We start from the raw sequence: 20,525 nt of genomic DNA, 5'->3' as shown, positions 1-20,525 counted from the left end.
TCCTTTCAAATATGAATGCAAAATAAATATTGTCGGTACACAATTTTCTGGCATACAGTATTATTTGGCTTTAGAAATAGAAAAAGTTACATATGAAGTAAAATGGTGTCTACATGACACCATGATACTATTAAGGGCCTTTTTTTTGTCCAACTATTTAGGACTGAAATAGTATTAACAAATAGCTCCTGATTGAAAAATGTATATTGCTTGGCCTGTTTTGCTAGGGAGATGTTCCTGTGAGTGATTTATGGTTTGTGAAAATAATCACATTTTGTGCCAGAGAGCTTATTAAGAGAAAGGTTTCAAACTTTCTCCTAAACCACTGATTTCAAAGAATCGTCTGCTTTAAAATATGTAATGCTTGAAAACCACAGCAATGTATCATAATTGCCTCCAAACTTCCAAATAATATGTAGGTATTATTAGCAAAGACATGCATTTCCAGACCAGACATGTTAAGATATACAGGCAGTCCTCATTCAGAGACCACCATTGGGACCAGCAATTTGGCCATTAAGTGAATGGTCGCTAAGTGAAATTACAACTGTGCTTTTGATCTTATTTCAGCTTTCCTTTGATTGACAAGCCTGCAAAGGTCTTAAATTGAGGAATGGTTGCAAAAGGGTTCTTTCTGCCATCATTGTAACTGCAAACATCACTAAATGAGGACTATTTGTACTGACTGGTTCTTTTTACTGATTTTTTTCCCCAGAACTCATTAGTTAAGCTGCATTTATGCTTTGTACTAAAGTGCTATTGGGAGGTTGTAGGAAATTCTGAATTAAATGTGCTTACCCTGATGGCAGCGTGAGCCAGTCCATCCAGATGGGCAATCACATTGGTAAGGGGCCACGCATCGACCTCCATTCAGACAATGCAGGATGCAGATGGCTGAAGGGAAAAAAAAGGAAGTGGGGGTGAAAAGAAGAAGAAAGGTTTCATTCAAATAAATAAACAACCCTGGTCCTATTTCTCAAGAAACTAGAACAATTATCCCCCCCACCCCCAATCACTTTCCAAAGGCTTGGCCATATTGGTCTTCATTAAAAATATCACAAAGAGCCTCCTAGCATCATAAAAATTGATACATTTATTATCACATATAATAAATTGATTCTAATTATTAAGGAGTGACTGTTAGTGTGCCACAAATCTTCTTAATTTTATAAAATTCTTGATATTTCTAATCACTCCAGAATAGATTTTAGGTACAAGTGACACAAAAGAAAAAGAAATTAAGAAAAAAAGGCTCTTTGCTTTCAGTCAATGAAGTATTCATTTAATATATTACACTCACAGAAACTCAGTATTCAGAGCATAAATCTTCACATTTTTATTAGAATAATGCCCTGATTTCTGTTTGTTAACAATGTATTTCTTCTTCATTCTATTTTTAAAGTAACACCCTTCAAAATGGAACTCAAAATACATCCTGATTCTGTAAATAATAAATTAGAGGTTTTTGTGTGGGTGAGAAAAAAAGTACAGCCTGGGTATAATAGATACTAAGTTTATAAATAAATCTTCAGTTTTCTATACCACAGTGACTACTTTCATAAAGATTTCAATCATTCTACAACTTTTCAGAGCTGCTACTCATCAATATGCTTTCACCTTGGAATATACAATATTTTAAAATTAGATAACAAGATGCTCCTGACCACACTGATTGGAAAGCAGTCCGCTTTAAAATTTGTATGATTAGGATCTAATTAACACGTGTAATGTGAGTTTCAAGTTAAGTCTATTAAAATAAAGAATGTTTTCCTTAAAGTTCACCCTATTTTCCTTCTTCTAATGGCTTCTACCAATAGGATGTTTCATTATTCTGGATAAAAGACAATATGACATACTGCATTTCTAATATATGACTAACAGAACCCTTAAAGATAATAATAAAAATAAATAACAATGAGGAACATGTCATCTTCCTTTGTCTTTGTAGCTGGAATTCTTAGTGCATGCTAGCAGGTCTCCCTCTGAAATGTAAATTCAGGCTTACATTTTTCAACCCCTTTACATTTTGTATATAATCAGTTTGGCTGTAAAAATACTAGCAAATGAGAATAATGTGGAGCAGATGCTCTTTATATTTTTATGTTACTGTCTATTTCAGTTGAATGTGGTCATAGCAGGAGGTGGAAGAATGGTTTTGACTGTATGTTTTGGACTACCATATTGCATACAATCTCCAAATCAAATTTCTGATGACCACAAATAATGGTAAAGAGGTCAGAACTGAAAAAGTTTCTTGGATCAGAAGCAAAATGTCTGCAAGGAAAAACAAAGGCCAGTTGCCTTTTGAAAAAGCACCTTTGGCAACCAGGACCTGGATGACTGAGAATATATACAATAAACAACATTTATTTGGAGAACTGTGGTGATACTTACTGTTCTATACTTATCTACTCTATGACTATGGGAGGTTCAACTGTGAGAACAAGGAAGATAACAAAGTAAATTTGAATGCTAATTTGCTAACTATTGCAACGCTCTCTACATGGGGCTCCCCTTGAGGAGCACCCGGAGGCTCCAACTGGCGCAGAGTGCGGCCACGCGGGTAGTTATGGGAGCGACATGGCACTCCCATGTAACACCTCTCCTGCGCGAGCTGCACTGGCTCCCGGTGGTCTTCCGGGTGCGCTTCAAGGTTTTGGTCACCACCTTTAGAGCGCTCCATGGCTTAGGACCTGGCTATTTACAGGACTGCCTACTACCACAATCAACCTCCCACCGGCCGGTACGCTCTCATAGAGAGGGGCTCCTCCAGGTGCCGTCGGCCAAACAGTGTCGACTGGCAGCCCCAGGGAGAGGGCCTTCTCTGTGGGGGCACCTACTATCTGGAATGAGCTCCCCCCGGAGATACGTAGGATCCCGGACCTGTGTACTTTCCGCCGCGCTCTAAAGACCTTTCTATTTCAGCAAGCCGGCCTGGCCTGATCTTTCCCCCCTTTTAATTTTTAATTTTTAAATTTTAAATTTAAATTGGAATTTTAAATCTGTTCTAAATTTTTGGGATGTTTTAAATTGTCTTGGGCTCAAATATTTAATTTGGTTTTAATTTTGCTCTTAACTTTTGTATCTATGTGTTTTATTTTGTGCCTGTTCACCGCCCTGAGTCCTTCGGGAGTAGGGCGGTATACAAATTTGATCAAATAAATAAATAAATAAATAAATAATTTAATTTAATTAATCATATTTCTATGCCACCCAACTCCCAAGGGACTCTTGGGAGTTGGATATTTAGTCATAAGATATATGACTAAACTCATAGAGGGGATATAAGGAGATATTTGAAGAGCTTCCTGGACTACCTGAATGTCTGATGGAATAATCCTGGGACATAAAAGAGCTGTGACTATTGTATTCTTTGAGGAGCAACATTAGACCTGAATATATGGTTTTTGGATTATTGAGTAAGAGTGGACTTTACCAAAACAGAAATGAGTGGAAGTTCAAAAGAAATACTGTTGCTGTTCCAAAGCATTAAGGATACTATGACAAAGAACTTTTGGGAGATAAACAATTTAATGCAAAGCATAGATGGGAAAATAGAAAATATTTTACAAGGGACAATGAATAAAGATCAAGATGTCCAGGAAAGGGAGAAGACAATGGAAAGAATGGAGGAAAAGACAGAACAGACAAATCAGCAAACAAAACAAGAAGATAAGAAGGAGAAAATAAGGATTATAATGACTAATGAAATAAATCAGGGAAAAAGTATTTTAAGAGATTTAAAAATGGAATGGGAAGATACCTTTGAAAGAGAGATAGAGGTTTGGGCAGATACTCTGGAGGCTTGGCAGCATAAGGTGATAGAGATGGGAGGGATACTCAGACTAAATAGTAAAATGTAGATGCAGATAGAGACAAAGATCCAAGAGAGGAGTATGGGAGGCATGCCAAAAAACAAACAAGAATTGAAATATTAAAATGGGTGAGAGATGATGGATAGAAAGAAAATGTTTTTTTAATATAATGGGGGCCTGATTAAAAGTTAGAATAGAAGTAGAAATAAGGTTACACATCTTTAAATAATAGAATAAAAGCAATAATTAGAGTTTGAAAGATGGATTTAATATCTATGTTTAAATAATATGGTGATCGATGTCAAGATGGATATTGGGATTATATTTTAATATTGCCCTAAACTTGTAGAGAAAGGATAATTTTCACACCATTTACTTTAACACATGGAAGATAGATGATGAATGACAAGCGATAAGACCAAAGGGGATGGGACAACTGATGCACCTTTTTCTATTATTTATCTCTCCTCACTAAATAGCATGAAAATGAGCAGCTGATTAAGGCTGGAGACCTTCTTGAGGTCTTTCTTGAGATTGTTGGTATTCCAGTCACAGGCACATTTATACGTACAAGTCTTAAAATGATCTCATCATATACAAACTAAGCAGAATCAACCTTTTATTGGTCTTAATGACCAAAATAACTTTTATTGAATAATTTGTCCCACCACTAGGCACACATGACATCTAACTATTTTTAAAGGAAAACTAGGGTCGAAAATCCCAAACGTGTAGAAAAAACGTTTGTCAGCCTAATACATCAGAATTATAAGAAGCTGCAAAAGTGTTACTCTGGATTGCTCAGGAGAACAATTATGAAAGTAAATATTATATTGTTCAATGAGAGATACGTACGCTCTTCACAGAGGCGTCCCATCCAACCTTCAAGACAAGAACAAACATTTGGCCTCTCACAAACACCACCATTCTGACACGGGAACCGGCAAACAGCTAGACAGGGCAAAAAAATCAAGTTTGAACAGGAAATTATAAAACAAAAATTATTCATCAGAAAAATAAACACTATAAGCTGATAAGGAAAAAAACACACAAACGTTTATTGATTATAAGAAAAGCATCTGGTATAGTATTTTAGAATTACTAGGCAAAAATCCCTTAGTTAATGTTACTTCAGCTATGTGATTATGTAGTGCCAAAGTAGGTTGACCTCAGAAGGCTGATTTCCCTTTTTATATTTCTGAGGTTTAATTTTTTTTAAAAAAATTGTCTATTTCAGGAGTGTCAAACTCACGGCGCCACGTCATGTGACCTATTGCTACTTCCCCTTCGCTAAACCAGAGGTGGGCATGGCCAGCACGTGATGTATCCGGCCCACAGGCCGTGAGTTTGACACCCCTGGTCTATATCATTCTGGATGTGGGAATCCAAGGAATCGACTGCCCCTTGCCCGTCTGCCAAAATATCTGTATCCACAATAGAAATATTTCTGGTAATAAATCTGCATCTGTAACCCTTTTAGAGGCATCCCTGCATCCATCCTCTGCTGCCCACAAGCTCTTGTCTGCCAGCTGGGAGGTGTCTGGGCTCCATGTTAAGCTACCTCACATAGCCAAGGAGGTAATTGTTTGTTGTGTGTAATATCTAATTGTGGATCCACTGGGCAAATTCTATAATAGGATGAACAGAAGCCTGAATCTGGTATACTGTTTTTACCTAGAAACAGTTCTGGATTATAAGGCTTGAAAACAAAATCTATGCTTATAATTATATAATACTCTTTAATGATATATCTGTAATTGGTTGAGAGCGTATTAGTTTCGCAAACCCAGGACATCTGCTAATATTGCTCATACTAAAGATTTACATGATCTGCTTTCATGCTGCCTCTGATGTAAGCCCTTCAAAGCAAAATGCTGGAAATCTTTTGTTAGTCAATAAACCTACATTATTTATAACACACTTTTAAAAATGAGTAAAGAGAAGTCCATTATGACATCAATCGGGAAAATACAGGCCATTTCTGCTACTTCTGCTTTTTTCTGCTACCCGCTTTGAGGCAGGAAGATGAGAAAGAATACTATACAATACAAATAGTTATTATTTAAATATAAAATTCTTTTTCTGAATAGGTGGTGTTCGCTAGTGATAAATAATCCATAAGACACTGTACAAATAAGAGTGTTATAACAATATAAAGACTGTTGTCATTGTGTAATCCTATACCATTTGGGAATAGATTAATTACATATTCAATATTATTTGGAACTAGCTCCTATTGATTTTAAATTCAATGGAACTTTTTTCATCCAAGAGGAAATTGTACAAATTGTGGAGAGTGGGATGCACAGCACACCAAGATGAGGCCAAAATTACATACATATAGTAATACTATTATGCAAATACTATTATTATTTATGTCCTGACATTTGATGTATGTAAATCATGATACTTGTAGGACATTACAGCATTAACATCTGTCATTCCCCACCTCCCCCCCAGGTTATTTTGCCACAAAATGTTTGGTCTACCAACTTGAAATCTACTCACGTTCTGAAAAGAAAAAGTAAGAATATTTCTTTTTTCTGTAATAGAACTAAGATTTGCATGTTGTGGATGCTAAATATGGACTATACCTACTTCCCAAATTGCTTGGAACAGTTTTCGACCTCATATGATAAGTTTTTCTCTACTATTCATTAAGGTTTCAGGTTTTTGGGAAAAAGATGATGTTATTTTAAGAGTCACATTCAGAGTGGACTTCTTAAAGCAGCAGTATCTTTTTTTTAAAGCTCATACATACTACCTGAAAAAGTAATTATGTTGTAAAGAAAACAGAGAAATGCTGGCCCTCATGGGGTGTCTGAATCACTTCCTCTGAAACATCTTTGCGGTGTGCACAGCATTAATAAGTACAGAATGTTTCTGGCAAGTCTCCAAGTCCTTTTGCCCTATAAGAATTACATAAGGTCATGTGAGAAGGAAAAAGAAAGTCATGTAACCCCTGTAGGTAGTCAGTGTTATGGGGTAGAAAAACCACTGTTGAAAGACAAGTAGTGATTGACAGACTTCTCTTTCTTTGAGATCAGAAAAGGCATCTGCAAATAAACTGCTTACTTTCTGGCTGAAAGAAATTGGGAAGGGCCAGTTCCCCAGCAAGGGATGAAGAGAAGGGAATGACTGGACTCAGCTAGCAGTCTGCTAAATTCCTGGCTGCTGGTTCTGTTTATTGCACCAAACACAACTGTGGATATTTTAGTGTATTAAAATCTAAAATATTTATTAGGGTATAAAAAATTATAAGTTAAGTGTATCTTATGAAGGAGGTCCAGTTCACAAAATCCATACTACAATCCATTTGTTAGTCTTTAAGAGGTCTGTAAATTTCTTTTTAAGTCGTCTCTTTAAGCTGCTAAAATGAATGTTGCATCTCTTTGCCCTGAATCTATAACCCCCTAGGTGTAGAAGTAGAATATGTAGCACAATATTCATAAACCAACCAATATTCAAAACAGGAAGCAAAGGATAAGTAAATTTGTAAAACAGGGTTCCATTTAGAAAAAGGCTCCTAAATGCAAAACATTTGTGACAACAAGAAATAGGGGTACTATGGCAGTCCCCCAAAATATCCTAATATAAAACTAGGTCAGAATTGTCAGATGTTTCAAACTTTTATGTATTTAATAAGCTTTATTTTATCTTATATTATAAGCTCTTCCTTATAATATCTACCTGAAGATTGTCAAGTGGTTTAATCTTGCTGTATATTGTTACTCCCTACTAATTATAGAAAGCAGAAGTGGAGCAATATACTAGCACAACACTGTCACATCATATTGGGAGTTGTGCTTAACAAGATGTTGGTAAATAGAGTTTTAATCCAGAGCTCACATTTAATCTGCCTACCTGCTCATCTGCCTACCTGCCTGCTTTTTTCCTTTTCCTTCCTTCCTTCCTTCCTTCCTTCCTTCCTTCCTTCCTTCCTTCCTTCCTTCCTTCCTTCCTTCCTTCCTCTTTCTTTCTTTCTCTCTATCATCTCCCTCTCATCTAGTTTTTCTTTAATTTTAGATAGATGTTGGCATTTGCCCAAGAATAACTATTTAATAAAAATAATAATGGTGTACAATAATATAGAGATGTTTTGAAAGAATATAAACACACACACACACGTCAACATAAGTTATTTCCTGGCAGATGGTTCATTATGGTTCAGGACATCAAAAACATGCATAGTGTTATATGTTGTTTCTTTCATACTGAATGCCAATTTTGGCAAATTTCTGGAAAATGGTCTTTGAAGGATACCATTAGCCCCGTAGCTCTTGCATGGAACACTGCCTTTGCATAGTTGTTGTTGAAACTGCTAATTTACCTTTGCAAGCTGGTGTTCCCGCCCAGGTTCCATTCTCTAAGCAGACACTTCGAAGGGAGCCCTCTAGCATGTATCCACTGTAGCATGAGTAGGTCACCATATCTCCATATTGATAAAATGTTCCACGTACCAAAGCATGTTCTACATGAGCAGGTGGCCCACAAGAGATCCCTTAATAGAAATGGCAACAAAGAATTTATAATGGTAAGTTGCCTTAAAACCCGACATAATGCATAAGACATCACAGACAACAAATAACTGCAAAATTGAACTGTGTCAGTCTCTCTATCTTCCAGAAAGCTGTAGATAGACCCCAAAATCTAGATATGTGAGCATGGCTATCTGTAATTTTCTGTAATATCAGCTGGTATATTGGAGCAAGGGAAGATTTTATTATCTCCTTAAATATATACCATTCAGCTACAAGAAAGGGACTGTAGATAAAGAAACCTACAATCAGGAAAAAGGAGGAACAGCTGCAGTTATAGTAGCACGAGCCGCAATGGTGCAGTGGTTAGACTGTAGTACTGCAGGTTACTTCTGCTGACTGCTGGCTGCCTGCAATTTGGCAGTTCAAATCTCACCAGGCTCAAGGTTGACTCAGCCTTCCATCCTTCTAAGGTTGGTAAAATGAGGACCCAAATTGTTGGGGTAAATATACTGACTCTGTAAACCGCTTAGAGAGGGCTGTAAACTACTGTAAAGCGATATGTAAGTCTAAGTGCTATTGCTATAGTAGCAGCAGTGCCATCTGATTTGACTGAACATTTTTAGCTGAAGGATTGCCCTCTTGTCCTCAAGGATTTTTTCTTGTTAGCCTAAAGGCTGTCCATTTTAAGGCATCTCCAGATGATAGCTGCCCAGCCTTTGCTTGAATTTATTTAGCAATTCAGTACCTCTTCATGTATGAAAATTGCATATGTCTGAATGAATATGTGTCCGCTTACAAAACCTCTTATTTCTTGGTTTTGTTTCATAGCTTTCCTGAAGAGTCAGATGACACAAAAAACGATTTTAAACAAAAAAAGCAAAATGAAAGCCATTTTTCATTAACTACTTACTTTCACATTTAGCTCTGGTTGGAGTCCAGACCTCATCGGGATTACAGCTAATCACAGATTGTCCCTGAAGCTGATAGCCTTCTCTGCATTTGATAAATACCTCTTGCCCAACGTAAAATGTTGTTTCTGAGAGGATGGCATTTTCTGGGATTATAATAGGTACGGGGCACGGATTTGCTGCTTAAAGCAAAGAAAAGTGGGGGGGGGGGAAGATAAGATTTTAAAATATTACTGAAATACATCTCGACTGCCCTTATTTACTTACATATTTCCATTCCTTCTTTTGTTTCTGGGAAATTTACTCATTATTCATTGTACACAATTTCCCGCCTTCCTTTCCTTATCAGAACAAAAAAAAAAAAAAAGTGAACTTCCAACAGATATTACCAGAGAGGAAAAAAATATATGAGCCATTTGCCACTTTATTGTTTTTCTATTAAAGATTCCTTCTGCTGCTGTTTTATTGTGTGATGGAAAATATAGGAAAACATGGCTCTTTTTATGTTTCTAGAAAAAATGGCTTGAAGGCGAACACAATTTTTAGAAGAAAAAAGTGGAGGAAAAACCTTGAGATAAACCCTGTCTGGAATTCTGCTGTTAATTATTAGGAGATGTGAATGAAAGGGTTTCTGCTGCTTCCACCAACGAGGGATTGCACATGGATGCACCTTTTACTGTTTTATTATTCTGTTTGGTGGGAGTGGGGCAGGAAACAATGCAATACTGTCTCTTCATTCCAGTCATAGCCATCACTGCCAATGCAGCCATTACCTTGCAGGCAGTACTAGCCGATAACGGACATCACAGCCAATCACATCTTCCTGCTTCGCCCTGTATCCCTCCTCCAAACAAAAACTTTAATTAAAAGCGATTAAAACTTTGATTTTAGAAAGTTATAAATGGATTAGGGTTCCTGATAAATTTGAAACAAGATTCTGGAACTGATTGTAAAGAATCCTTTCTGTGGGAAAATGCTTTTGTTTGAATTCTTTTATAAAACACACAATAAAACAAGACTATAAAATTGGACCTTAGAAAAAACTCTTAAGGAAATAAAAATTACAATCGAAGAAGAACATTCAAAATTGACTTGTTAATAAAGAATGAAGCAAAATATTTTAGCATTGGAAGAATATTTTTAATATTCTTCCAGAAGTTAGTTTTAAGAGTTTGTGACTCTATAGAAAAACTGTGTAAAAGATGCTATGGAAGAAGAACAAGTTTTAGCTGACATAACTGAGACTGATCTGAAAGTGGATTTAAAAATGACAGGCTACAAAAATGACATGGAGACAAACTGGACATACAAAAGAAACAGGCTGATCTCTTAATTAAAAGGGATACACAAATAACATACCAAGAAAGTGACCTGGATGCTTTTAAATATTGTATTTAGAAAAGAGGTTTATTAAAGCTTTGAAGACTTTTATGAGAGGGAACAAAGAAAAATTGGGGAAAAAAATCAATTCTAGGACATTATTTATGTGTCTAAAGCAGGGGTCTTCAACCTTGGCAACTTTAAGCCTGGAGGACTTCAACTCCTTCTTCTGGGAGCTGAAGTCCTCCAGGCTTAAAGTTGCCAAGGTTGAAGACCCCTGGTCTAAAGATCAAGATTGTTAGAAGTAAAAGGAAGGAATATAAACTTGTTTTACTTGATCAAGGTTAAAATAGATATAATGTTATTTCTGTTAACACTTTATAGAATTTTGCGGACATCAGGACTAAAATGATGAGGCTTTATGGATTTGTTAACAGATAAGATATGGGATATGGGAAGAAGAGATCATTGGCTATATTTCAAAAGAGGGTGATAAGTTACTAAAATTGCTTATGTTTGTTATGATGAAGGGGGAGGTCATATATTATTTCCTTTTTCTTTGCTATATTCTTATTTCTTTTCTTTCCAGAAGTTATTAAAATGAGGCTTTTGTGAAGAACATTTGGGGATAATCTGGGGTGATGGCATTTGCAAATTCTTACTGCTCTATACTTACTGGATTTTTAAACACTATTGTTGACCACTGAGAATCCTTGAAAATTATGGCTATATACAAATCAAGCCAATTAATCAACTGGAAGAGGGATTCCATAAATGGGATAAAAGCACTGAAAAGCTCTCAATAGATTTATTACTTGTCTTACATAAGGCAGCAGGCAGCAGAAAATCTCCAAAGATAATCAAAACTTACAGGCAAGTTGACATTATTTTTTTCAAATACTTAGAGACTGTAAACTGTTCAGGGCTTGATATTTAATTCCAGCAATTCAAATGGTATTTGAACAGAGAGAAGAATGTCTGAGTATTTTCCCCCTAGTATCAGTGAGATTATGTTCCATCTTGTTCTAATTGGAAAAAAAAAAAGTTTAATTTTTTACTCAGATCTTTTAAATTATTATTCTAAATATATTTTTTTTAATGCTGTTGGTTTGCCTTATGGATGTTTGTATGCCACCAATGTCATAAATGTGATTGGATGCATGCATCCACACCTCTCAGGTTTCTGAACAGACCTCAAAAGCTCAATTTTTGATTAAAAATATTGGGTAAAAATTATTTCTGTTTCCTCCTCTAATATTGTTTTTAAATGTCTAAATGTTGTATGGGTCTTACAGGAAAAAGAATTACATCATGCCTTGCTTGGTTGTACAATCTGACTCACTGTATCTTTGCTGCCACCTTAAGGTCAATTAAGACATTTATAGCAAAAGTTATTATATAGTAAACACTTTGTCTTTCTCAAAAGTGAAATAAATATTTTAGAAATATGGTTGAAAATTGTAAATATGTAGGATGCATAGAAACAGATGTACACTGTAGACAATTGTCCTACGGCCAGTCAGCAGTATGGTCTTCTACAGAAATAGAAATGATAATTGCTTTACAATAGACTTCTAAAGAATTGATAGTTATATTACAGCTTCCGCTGTGAGTCTTGGTGACTTAGGACATCTTGAAAAAGCAGAGATGATAACTGCTGTGACTGATGAGTAGACCAATCCTTAGATACTCTCTGGAGGAGGATAGAATGGGAAATCTCCTATAATTGCCCTGAATGGCAGTTCCTGTTTTATGGCAGGGGTGTTATACTGGCGGCCTATGGGCAGATGCGTCATACGCAGGCCATGCCCACCCCAGCTCCACAAAGGGGAAAAACATTGCGATATGTCACGTGATGGCAACGTGATGCCGTGAGTTTGACACCTGTGTTTTATGGTCTCCTGTGGGACTGAGCACCAGGAGCTGAAGGAGTTGATATCGTTGCTAGAGCACTGGAGTTTTAATAAGGACATGAGGCCAGTCAAACTCATTTATTTAATCACATTTGGAAATGTTCAATTTATTCAGTTTATGGATATTAGAAACTTTTAAACAGTGAGCTTCATATGACACCTGATGAGTTTTACCTTCTTTGGATTTAAGAAATTTTAAACAAAGGCACAATAATTTAAAATAATATATAATTGGCAGAAATTAAAAAAAGGATTTAATCAAAATAATACAGTTGGAAGGAACCTTGGAAGTCATCTAGTCCAGTGATCCCCAACATTTTGGCTGCATGGACCGGTGGTGGTGGTGGATGGTGGGGTTGGGGGGACAGTGGGGGAGGTGATGGGTTTGTGCTCTGAACCTAATCTTGTGCATGTGCAAATGAAGCCTTGTGCATTCACCCACAGCTTATGCGGCCCAGTTCCCAACGGGCTGCAGCCTGGTACTGGACCATGGCCTGGGGTTGGGGACCCCTGCTGTAGTCCAAACTTCCTCCCCCCATCAAGCAGGAAACTCTATATCATTTCAGACAAATGGCTGTCCAATCTCTTCTTTAAAAACTCCACTGGTGGAGTACCACAACTTCAAGTCATTCCATTGATTAATTATTCTGTCAGGAAATTTCTCCTGACAGAATAATTTCCATCAATTGCTGGAAACCAATCAAGGAGAGAACCAACCTAGGATTTTGATTTAAGACAGTTTTAAATGGACTGGGAGACCAGAGAGATTTGGAATATCGATTATTTTTGCTCTAAGGTTTGAAAAACTACATCATTAAATAACATACTTAGTGGCAAATGACTGAAATGAATTAAATCCATAGAACTGAGGTTTGATGAAGGTTGCAAATCGACACTGGAGGGAGCTAAAGCACAAAGTAGAAAAAAATTAATAATGGCTAAGCCAGCTATAACTTTTTATTATCTTAAAACAGTTGTTGATAACTGAACTGAGATATTAATAAATTATATTTCAGGAAGGATACAGATAAAAGTTTAAATAGATAAACTTTTAGAAATTTATGAGAAAAAAACCTTAAAATCTTTTATCAGAACATAACAGAGTTTGGAAGCGTGGAAGAGAATAATACTGAGATTACCAAAATGGGAATACAAAAGATAAATCAAAGTCATGTGATAGACCATTGCTGTTTTAACTCGAGGACTACCTCAGGGGTGAAATCCAGCAGGTACTAACAGATTCTGGAGAACCGGTAGCAGAAATTTTGAGTAGTTCGGAGAACCGGCAAATACCACCTCTGGCTGGCTCCAGAGTGGGATGGGAATGGAGATTTTGCAATATCCTTCCCCCAGGAGGAGAGGAAATGGGGATTTTGCAGTATCCTTCCCCTGGAGTGGGGTGGGAATGGAGATTTTGCAATATCCTTCTCCTGCCTTGCCCACCAAGCCACGCCCACAGAACCGGTACGGAAAAAATTTGGATTTCACCCCTGGACTACCGGTATAATTATTAAAAACTTCAATAAAAAAGGAATAATGGTTATAATGTAATATATATTACAGAAGTTACTTTCCCGACTTATTGAATTCAAATAGATCTATCTCATGAATTTGAACATTTTGGGGGAAAATAATATCCAGAACTCAGTTTTTGGATGTTTTAAAGTAAAGACTGCTGTCTATTATTAAAAAGTAACATACGTTTGCATGAAGGTGTTGGGTGGCTCCATGTTCCGGCTTCTGTGCATTCTGCAATTGGTTCGCCTTCCAAACTATAACCCCTATTGCAGTAATATGCAGTTCTGCTGCCAACTGTATTATTTTCAGAGACGACGTTTCCATTCTCAATCAATTCTGGATCTTCACATCTGGTTTCTAAAAAGCAGGGTATGATAGTTAAGATAGCTCTTCTCCGTTCAATCACTAATTAATACATGTAGTCCTTAACTTATAACAGTTTGTTTAATGATCATTCAAAATTACAAAAAGGCAGTAAAAAAAGTGAAATATGACCATTTCTCACACTTCCCACCGTTGTAGAATCCTCATGGTCATGTGATCAAAATTCAGTGCTTCGCAACTGATTCATATTTATGACGGGTCCCAGGGTCATGAGGATCACCTTTGGCGACCTTCTGACAAGCAAAGTCAATGGGGAAGCCAGATTCACTTAACAACATTGTCATTAACTTAACAACAACAGTGATAAATAACAACAGTGGCAAGAAAGGTTGTAAAATGGGGCAAAATTTACTTAACGAACAACTCACTTAGCAACGGAAATTGTGGTTGTAAGTCGAGGACTACCTGTAATAAGAGAATCTTCTGGATGAATTTTCATTGTCTAAAAAGGATTTAAAGACCTATAACTACTTTCGATGTGGAATTCTGGGGCATTACTACACATTATTCTTATTATTCTTCTTCTTCTTCTTCTTCTTCTTATTATTATTATTATTATTATTATTATTATTATTATTATTATTCAAATTTCTATACCGCCCTTCTCCTTTCGGACTCAGGGCGGTGAACAGCCAAGATAAAAACATCTATATATAACATCACAGTTAAAAATAAAGTTAAAATAATTTATAAATTTGGCCCATAATTTAAAACTTGTCAATTAAAATCAATATTAAAATTTTAAAACTAACCCTAAAATCAAGACAGACCGGCTAACTGAAAAAAATAAGTTTTTAGGGCCCGACGAAAAATCCGGAGGTCGGAGATCACTCGTATCTCTGGGGGTAGATTGTTCCATAGGGTAGGTGCCACCACAGAGAAGGCTCTCCTCCTGGGGGTCGTCTTGGAGTTGGAATAAAGAGCGGTGTATTAAATTTAGGAAATTGGCTCGGAACAGATTCCTGCCACAACAAATCTAGAAGAACCACAAGCCCCAAACAATACCCTATAATCACCTTCACATGTTGGAAGGGGTTGACTCCAGGATCCATTGGCCAAACAGGTGATGTTCTCAGGTCCATGTAAGTGATACCCGAAATTGCATACAAAATATATATTACTTCTCTACATATTTTCTGTGGCTATGGAAAATGCATTTGCTACTGTTGGAGGGGCTTCACATCTTATGTCTACCCCCCCCAAAAAAAATAAATAAAGAAAAAAAGAATCCTTATGTCTGTAATTTATTACTTATTCTATTTCTTCTTTGGTTGTATGCTCAGGACATGATTTTCCCCCCCAATGTGCATGGATTATTGTTTATTCACACATGTCGGAGCTAATAGCGTCCGCTTCTTGTTAACATGACAGATCGTTCGAGTTGGCCCCTGTAACTCATATCCCTGATTACAACTGTAGAGAACTTCATCTCCAAGTAAAAAGTCCTTGCCAACAACAGATCCATTAATCTATTGGTTCGGGGGAACCCTAGGATATTTCTGAAGAATGAACATATAGATTGTTTTTCTGGCGAAAATGGGATTGTGACAGATTCATCCAAAAGCGTTTTGCAGATATGTGTACAGGTAGTCCTGGCTTAATGAACGCAATTGGGACTGGCACTCCATTGCTAAGTGATGCAGTCATTAAGTGAGATACTATGTGACTGTGATGAACTCACAATGTCGCTTCTCATTTGGTTGTTAAGTCACTCCAAGTCATTAAGCAAGACATAACCCTGATTTACAATTTCACTGCATTTTTTCTCCACTGATTCTACTAATTGGAAGCTAGTTGTGAAGCCCGCAAATTGCAATCACTTGAGTGCAGGTCACTATGATAATCATAAACCGTCCGTGGGTGAGACGTCTGAGGTGGCTCGGGAGTTCATGGCTTCCATGACGGCTATGGATCTGACCCAGCTAATTCATGGCCCTACGCACATGGGGGGAAACACACTGTACCTGATTTTTGTCTCTGGACAGTGGCTGAGTGATCTCGAGATAGGGGACATAGTCATCGAGCCCTTGTCATGGTCGGATCACTCTCTCCTTCGCCTTGATCTTCGAACCGCTGCTCCCCGCCGCAGGGAGGCGGAACCGATAAGATGGTACCGCCCCAGGCGCCTGATGGAACCTGATAGGTTCCAGACGGAGCTTGGGCCAATGCCTGAGGTCCTGGCTCACGCCTCGACTGGAGACTTAGTGGCCGCCTGGGATAGGGCGGCCGCTGGAGCTCTGGATCGAGTCGTGCCTTTGCGGCCTCTGACCCGGCGCCGATCTCACCTGGCTCCTTGGTTTACTGAGGAGCTGAGGGAGATGAAGCGCCGGAAAAGACGCCTAGAGAGTAGTTGGAGGGCCAGTCGCACTGAATCTGACCGGACACTGGTAAGATCTCATATTAAGAATTACCTAGTGGCGATAAAAGCAGCGAAATGTACTCATCTTGCTGCTCTTATTGCGTCATCAGATAACCGCCCGGCCGCCCTGTTTAGGGTGACCCGCTCCCTGCTCCACCAGGAAGCGAGGGAGGACCCCTTGGAGGGGAGAGCCGAGGACTTTGTTCAGTATCTGTATGACAAAATCACTCAGATTCGGGAAGATCTGGACTCTGACTGGGTAGATCCAGTGGGGATGACGGAGGCAGGTCCTGAGAATGTTATCTGGGATGAGTTTGACTCTGTGACCCCTGAGGACGTGGACAGGATTCTGGGTAGACTGAATGCGACCACATGTTTGTTGGACCCATGCCCCTCCTGGTTAGTGCTGGCTTCCCGGGAGGTGACGCGAGGCTGGCTCCAGGGGATTATAAATGCTTCATTGAGTGAGGGTGTCTTTCCCGCCGCCTTGAAAGAGGCGGTGGTGAGACCTCTCCTCAAGAAGCCTTCCCTGGACCCGGCAATATTGGCTAATTATCGTCTAGTCTCCAACCTTCGCTTTGTTGCGAAGGTTGTTGAGAGTGTGGTGGCACGACAGTTTCCCCGGTACCTGGATGAAACGACGTATCTAGATCCGTTCCAGTCGGGCTTCAGGCCTGGGTACAGCACGGAAACGGCATTGGTCGCGTTGGTGGATGATCTCTGGAGGGCTCGGGACAGAGGTTGTTCCTCTGTCCTGGTCCTATTAGATCTCTCAGCGGCTTTTGATACCATCGACCATGGTATCATGCTGCACCGGTTGGAAGGGTTGGGGGTGGGAGGCACCGTATTACGGTGGTTCTCCTCCTTTCTCTCCGACCGGTCGCAGTCTGTGTTGACAGGGGGGCAGAGGTCGACCCCGAGGCCCCTTATATGTGGGGTGCCACAAGGATTGGTCCTCTCGCCCCTTTTGTTCAACATTTATGTGAAGCCGTTGGGCGAGATCATCCGTGGTTTCGGGGTGGAGTACCATCAGTACGCTGACGACACCCAGCTGTACATCTCCACCCCAGACCACCCCAACGATGCCCTTGAAGTGATGTCCCGGTGCCTGGAGGCCGTACGGATCTGGATGGGGAGAAACAGGCTCAGACTCAACCCATCCAAGACCGAGTGGCTGTGGTTTCCGACATCCCGATATAGTCAGCTGGTGCCATCGCTGACTATTGGGGGCGAAGCATTGGCCCCCACGGAGAGGGCTCGCAACTTGGGTGTCCTCCTGGATTCACGGCTGTCTTTAGAAGAGCACTTGACGGCCGTGACCGGGAAGATTTTTCATCAGGTTCGCCTGATTCGCCAGTTGCGTCCCTTTCTGGATTGGGACTCGTTACGCACGGTCACTCATGCCCTCGTCACCTCCCGTCTGGACTATTGTAACGCTCTCTACATGGGGCTCCCCTTGAGGAGCACTCGGAGGCTCCAACTGGCGCAGAGTGCGGCCGCGCGGGTGGTGATGAGAGCGACGTGGCGCTCCCATGTAACGCCTCTCCTGCGCGAGCTGCACTGGCTCCCGGTGGTCTTCCGAGTGCGCTTCAAGGTTTTGGTCATCACCTTTAGAGCGCTCCATGGCTTAGGACCTGGTTATCTACGGGACCGCCTGCTACCACCAATAGCCTCCCACCGACCAGTACGCTTCCATAGAGAGGGGCTCCTCCGGGTGCCGTCGGCCAAACAATGTCGACTGGCGGCCCCCAGGGGGAGAGCCTTCTCTGTGGGGGCACCTACTATCTGGAACGAGCTCCCCCCCGAGATACGGAGGATTCCGGACCTGCGTACCTTCCGTCGCACGCTGAAGACGTTCCTATTCCAGCAAGCCGGCCTGACCTAAACTTCTCCTCTTTTAAATGGGAATTTTAAATTTGGTTTTAAATTATTGGGGTTTTAAATATGGTTCAGCCAAATTTATCTAACTTGTTTTATTTCTATTTTAAATTTTGTATTTATATGTTTTATTTCATGGCTGTTCACCGCCCTGAGTCCTTCGGGAGTAGGGCGGTATACAAATTTAATAAAATGAAAATGAAAATGAAATAAACAGATAATGGTTGTGAAATCCACTAATCTCAATCAAATTTGTCAATGCTGTTGTAAATTTGAACGGTTACTAAACAGGGCAGTTATTAAGTGAGGACTACCTGTAATTACTAAAATCATAACCAATCTATACATTGGATTTGATAGGGGACAGTATAATAGAACTTTTTCCAAAGGTACGTCCTTGTTCAATAGGACCTATAGGTCCTATTTTTTGCTTTCATAGTGGCGGAATAGTTAGAATGCAATATTGCAGGCAAACTCTGCCCGCAGTCTGGAGTTCAATCCTATCCAGCTCAAGGTTGACACAGCCTTCCATCTTTCTGAGGCTGATAAAATGAGGACCCAGATTGTTGGGGGCAATATGCTGACTCTGTAAACTGCTTAGAGAGGGCCACACAGCACTATGAAGTGGTATATAATCTAAGTGCTGTGATTATTGTTTCTTTGCCACAGGAAAAAACTTTACCACTTCTATTTGCAAGTCTTTGTATTTTTCTCTAATTCTTTCTCTTCTATTATTATTATTATTACAGTTCATTGCACAGTGAGACTGATGTTTAGATTGGATTTGGCATTTTTATCTGTCTAGCATTATTATTATTATATTATTCTCATATAATATAAATATTATTTAAATATAATATTTATATATTAAATATTGTTAAACACTGTTCAGCTTCTGCAGGCAAAATCAACAAATACAGAATGTCTTTCTATCTTTCTTTAAATCGTATTCAAGCTAAGCCTGAGAGGAAATAAATGAATGCATCACTTACTTTTACATACCGGTGTTACTCCACTCCATAATTTATCTCCTTGACAGATGTGTTCTGCATCACCCTATCAGACATGAGAATGGTTCAGAAAACACCATGATATATCCATCATATTGTCATACTCTCACAATCTTTAAAAAACAGATATGCCTTTGCTTTACATTTTGCATGATTTAATGAAGAGGAGAAGCCAACATTTGATAATAGGATATCCATTTTTCTCTTAGCTGTTATTTAGCAGTAACTTGATCTGTCCTCTCCTGAATCGACCGTCATAATAAATAAAAAACAGATTTAAAGGTTAAATACAAGCTAAACCTTTGTTGCTTTGTTGAAGCATTGGGGGCAGGGTTTTTCATTTGTATGGGCAGAAAACAATGTCCATTGCTATATTACTTAAAAAAAAAACCCACTACAATACAATGACTGGTTTTTTTTGTTTTGTTTTTTTATACTACTCACCACTTTGCTGGTCCATGGATAGAAACATGAGGAAAACATAGTATTAATGGTGGAATCACATTTGTATATGAGAAATACAATTTCCTTAAGATAAACCTGATCTTTATTTTTCCTATGGTATTTTCTTAATTTCTTTTATTGAAAAAAGGGCTGGATGATCACAGGTATATGTGACAAATTTCCAAATGAAATGTAACTCTTTCCTATTTCTAGTATGTTATTTTTAAACAACATGTTTTAATTTTTAGAAGTAGATGTTGAAATGCTAAGAATTTGATAACCACCACAGCTCATACTGAAAGCATTCATGCAAGAGCTGCTGCTGTGACAGAATTAACTGGTAGATTTGTATGCAATAATACTAACTTAACACCATTCAGACAAGTATGTAACATGAAAGTAACACTGGGTTGTTCCTTTTTTGGTAAAAAAAGGGATCTTTCATCTTCCATGACTCTTGCTTTACTGCCCCCAATGCTTTACTAGACATAATCT

General features: G+C 38.7%; 1 protein-coding gene across 2 annotated transcripts in view; it reads right to left on the bottom strand.

Moving 5' to 3' along the window:
• The window catches only part of SVEP1 (sushi, von Willebrand factor type A, EGF and pentraxin domain containing 1), a 130,436-nt gene that overhangs the window by 5,503 nt on the left and 104,408 nt on the right, over positions 1 to 20,525 (bottom strand). Inside the window, exons 41-46 of one of the 2 annotated variants that reach the window (XM_087886352.1) lie at positions 19,569 to 19,632; positions 14,139 to 14,312; positions 9,207 to 9,386; positions 8,146 to 8,316; positions 4,671 to 4,766; positions 799 to 894 (exon numbers count right to left, since the gene is read on the bottom strand). In XM_087886352.1, the coding sequence (XP_087742478.1) occupies positions 799 to 894; positions 4,671 to 4,766; positions 8,146 to 8,316; positions 9,207 to 9,386; positions 14,139 to 14,312; positions 19,569 to 19,632 (781 nt within the window). The remainder of the gene's footprint in view (positions 1 to 798; positions 895 to 4,670; positions 4,767 to 8,145; positions 8,317 to 9,206; positions 9,387 to 14,138; positions 14,313 to 19,568; positions 19,633 to 20,525) is intronic. The other variant, XM_034410569.2, reaches the window with a different exon arrangement.

This window comes from Pantherophis guttatus, chromosome 2 (genome assembly GCF_059756535.1).
Source record: "Pantherophis guttatus breed Tessera chromosome 2, ASM5975653v1, whole genome shotgun sequence".
In the NCBI taxonomy this organism is placed as follows: Eukaryota; Metazoa; Chordata; class Lepidosauria; order Squamata; family Colubridae; genus Pantherophis; species Pantherophis guttatus.
This window is presented reverse-complemented; position numbering and strand designations above follow the sequence as displayed.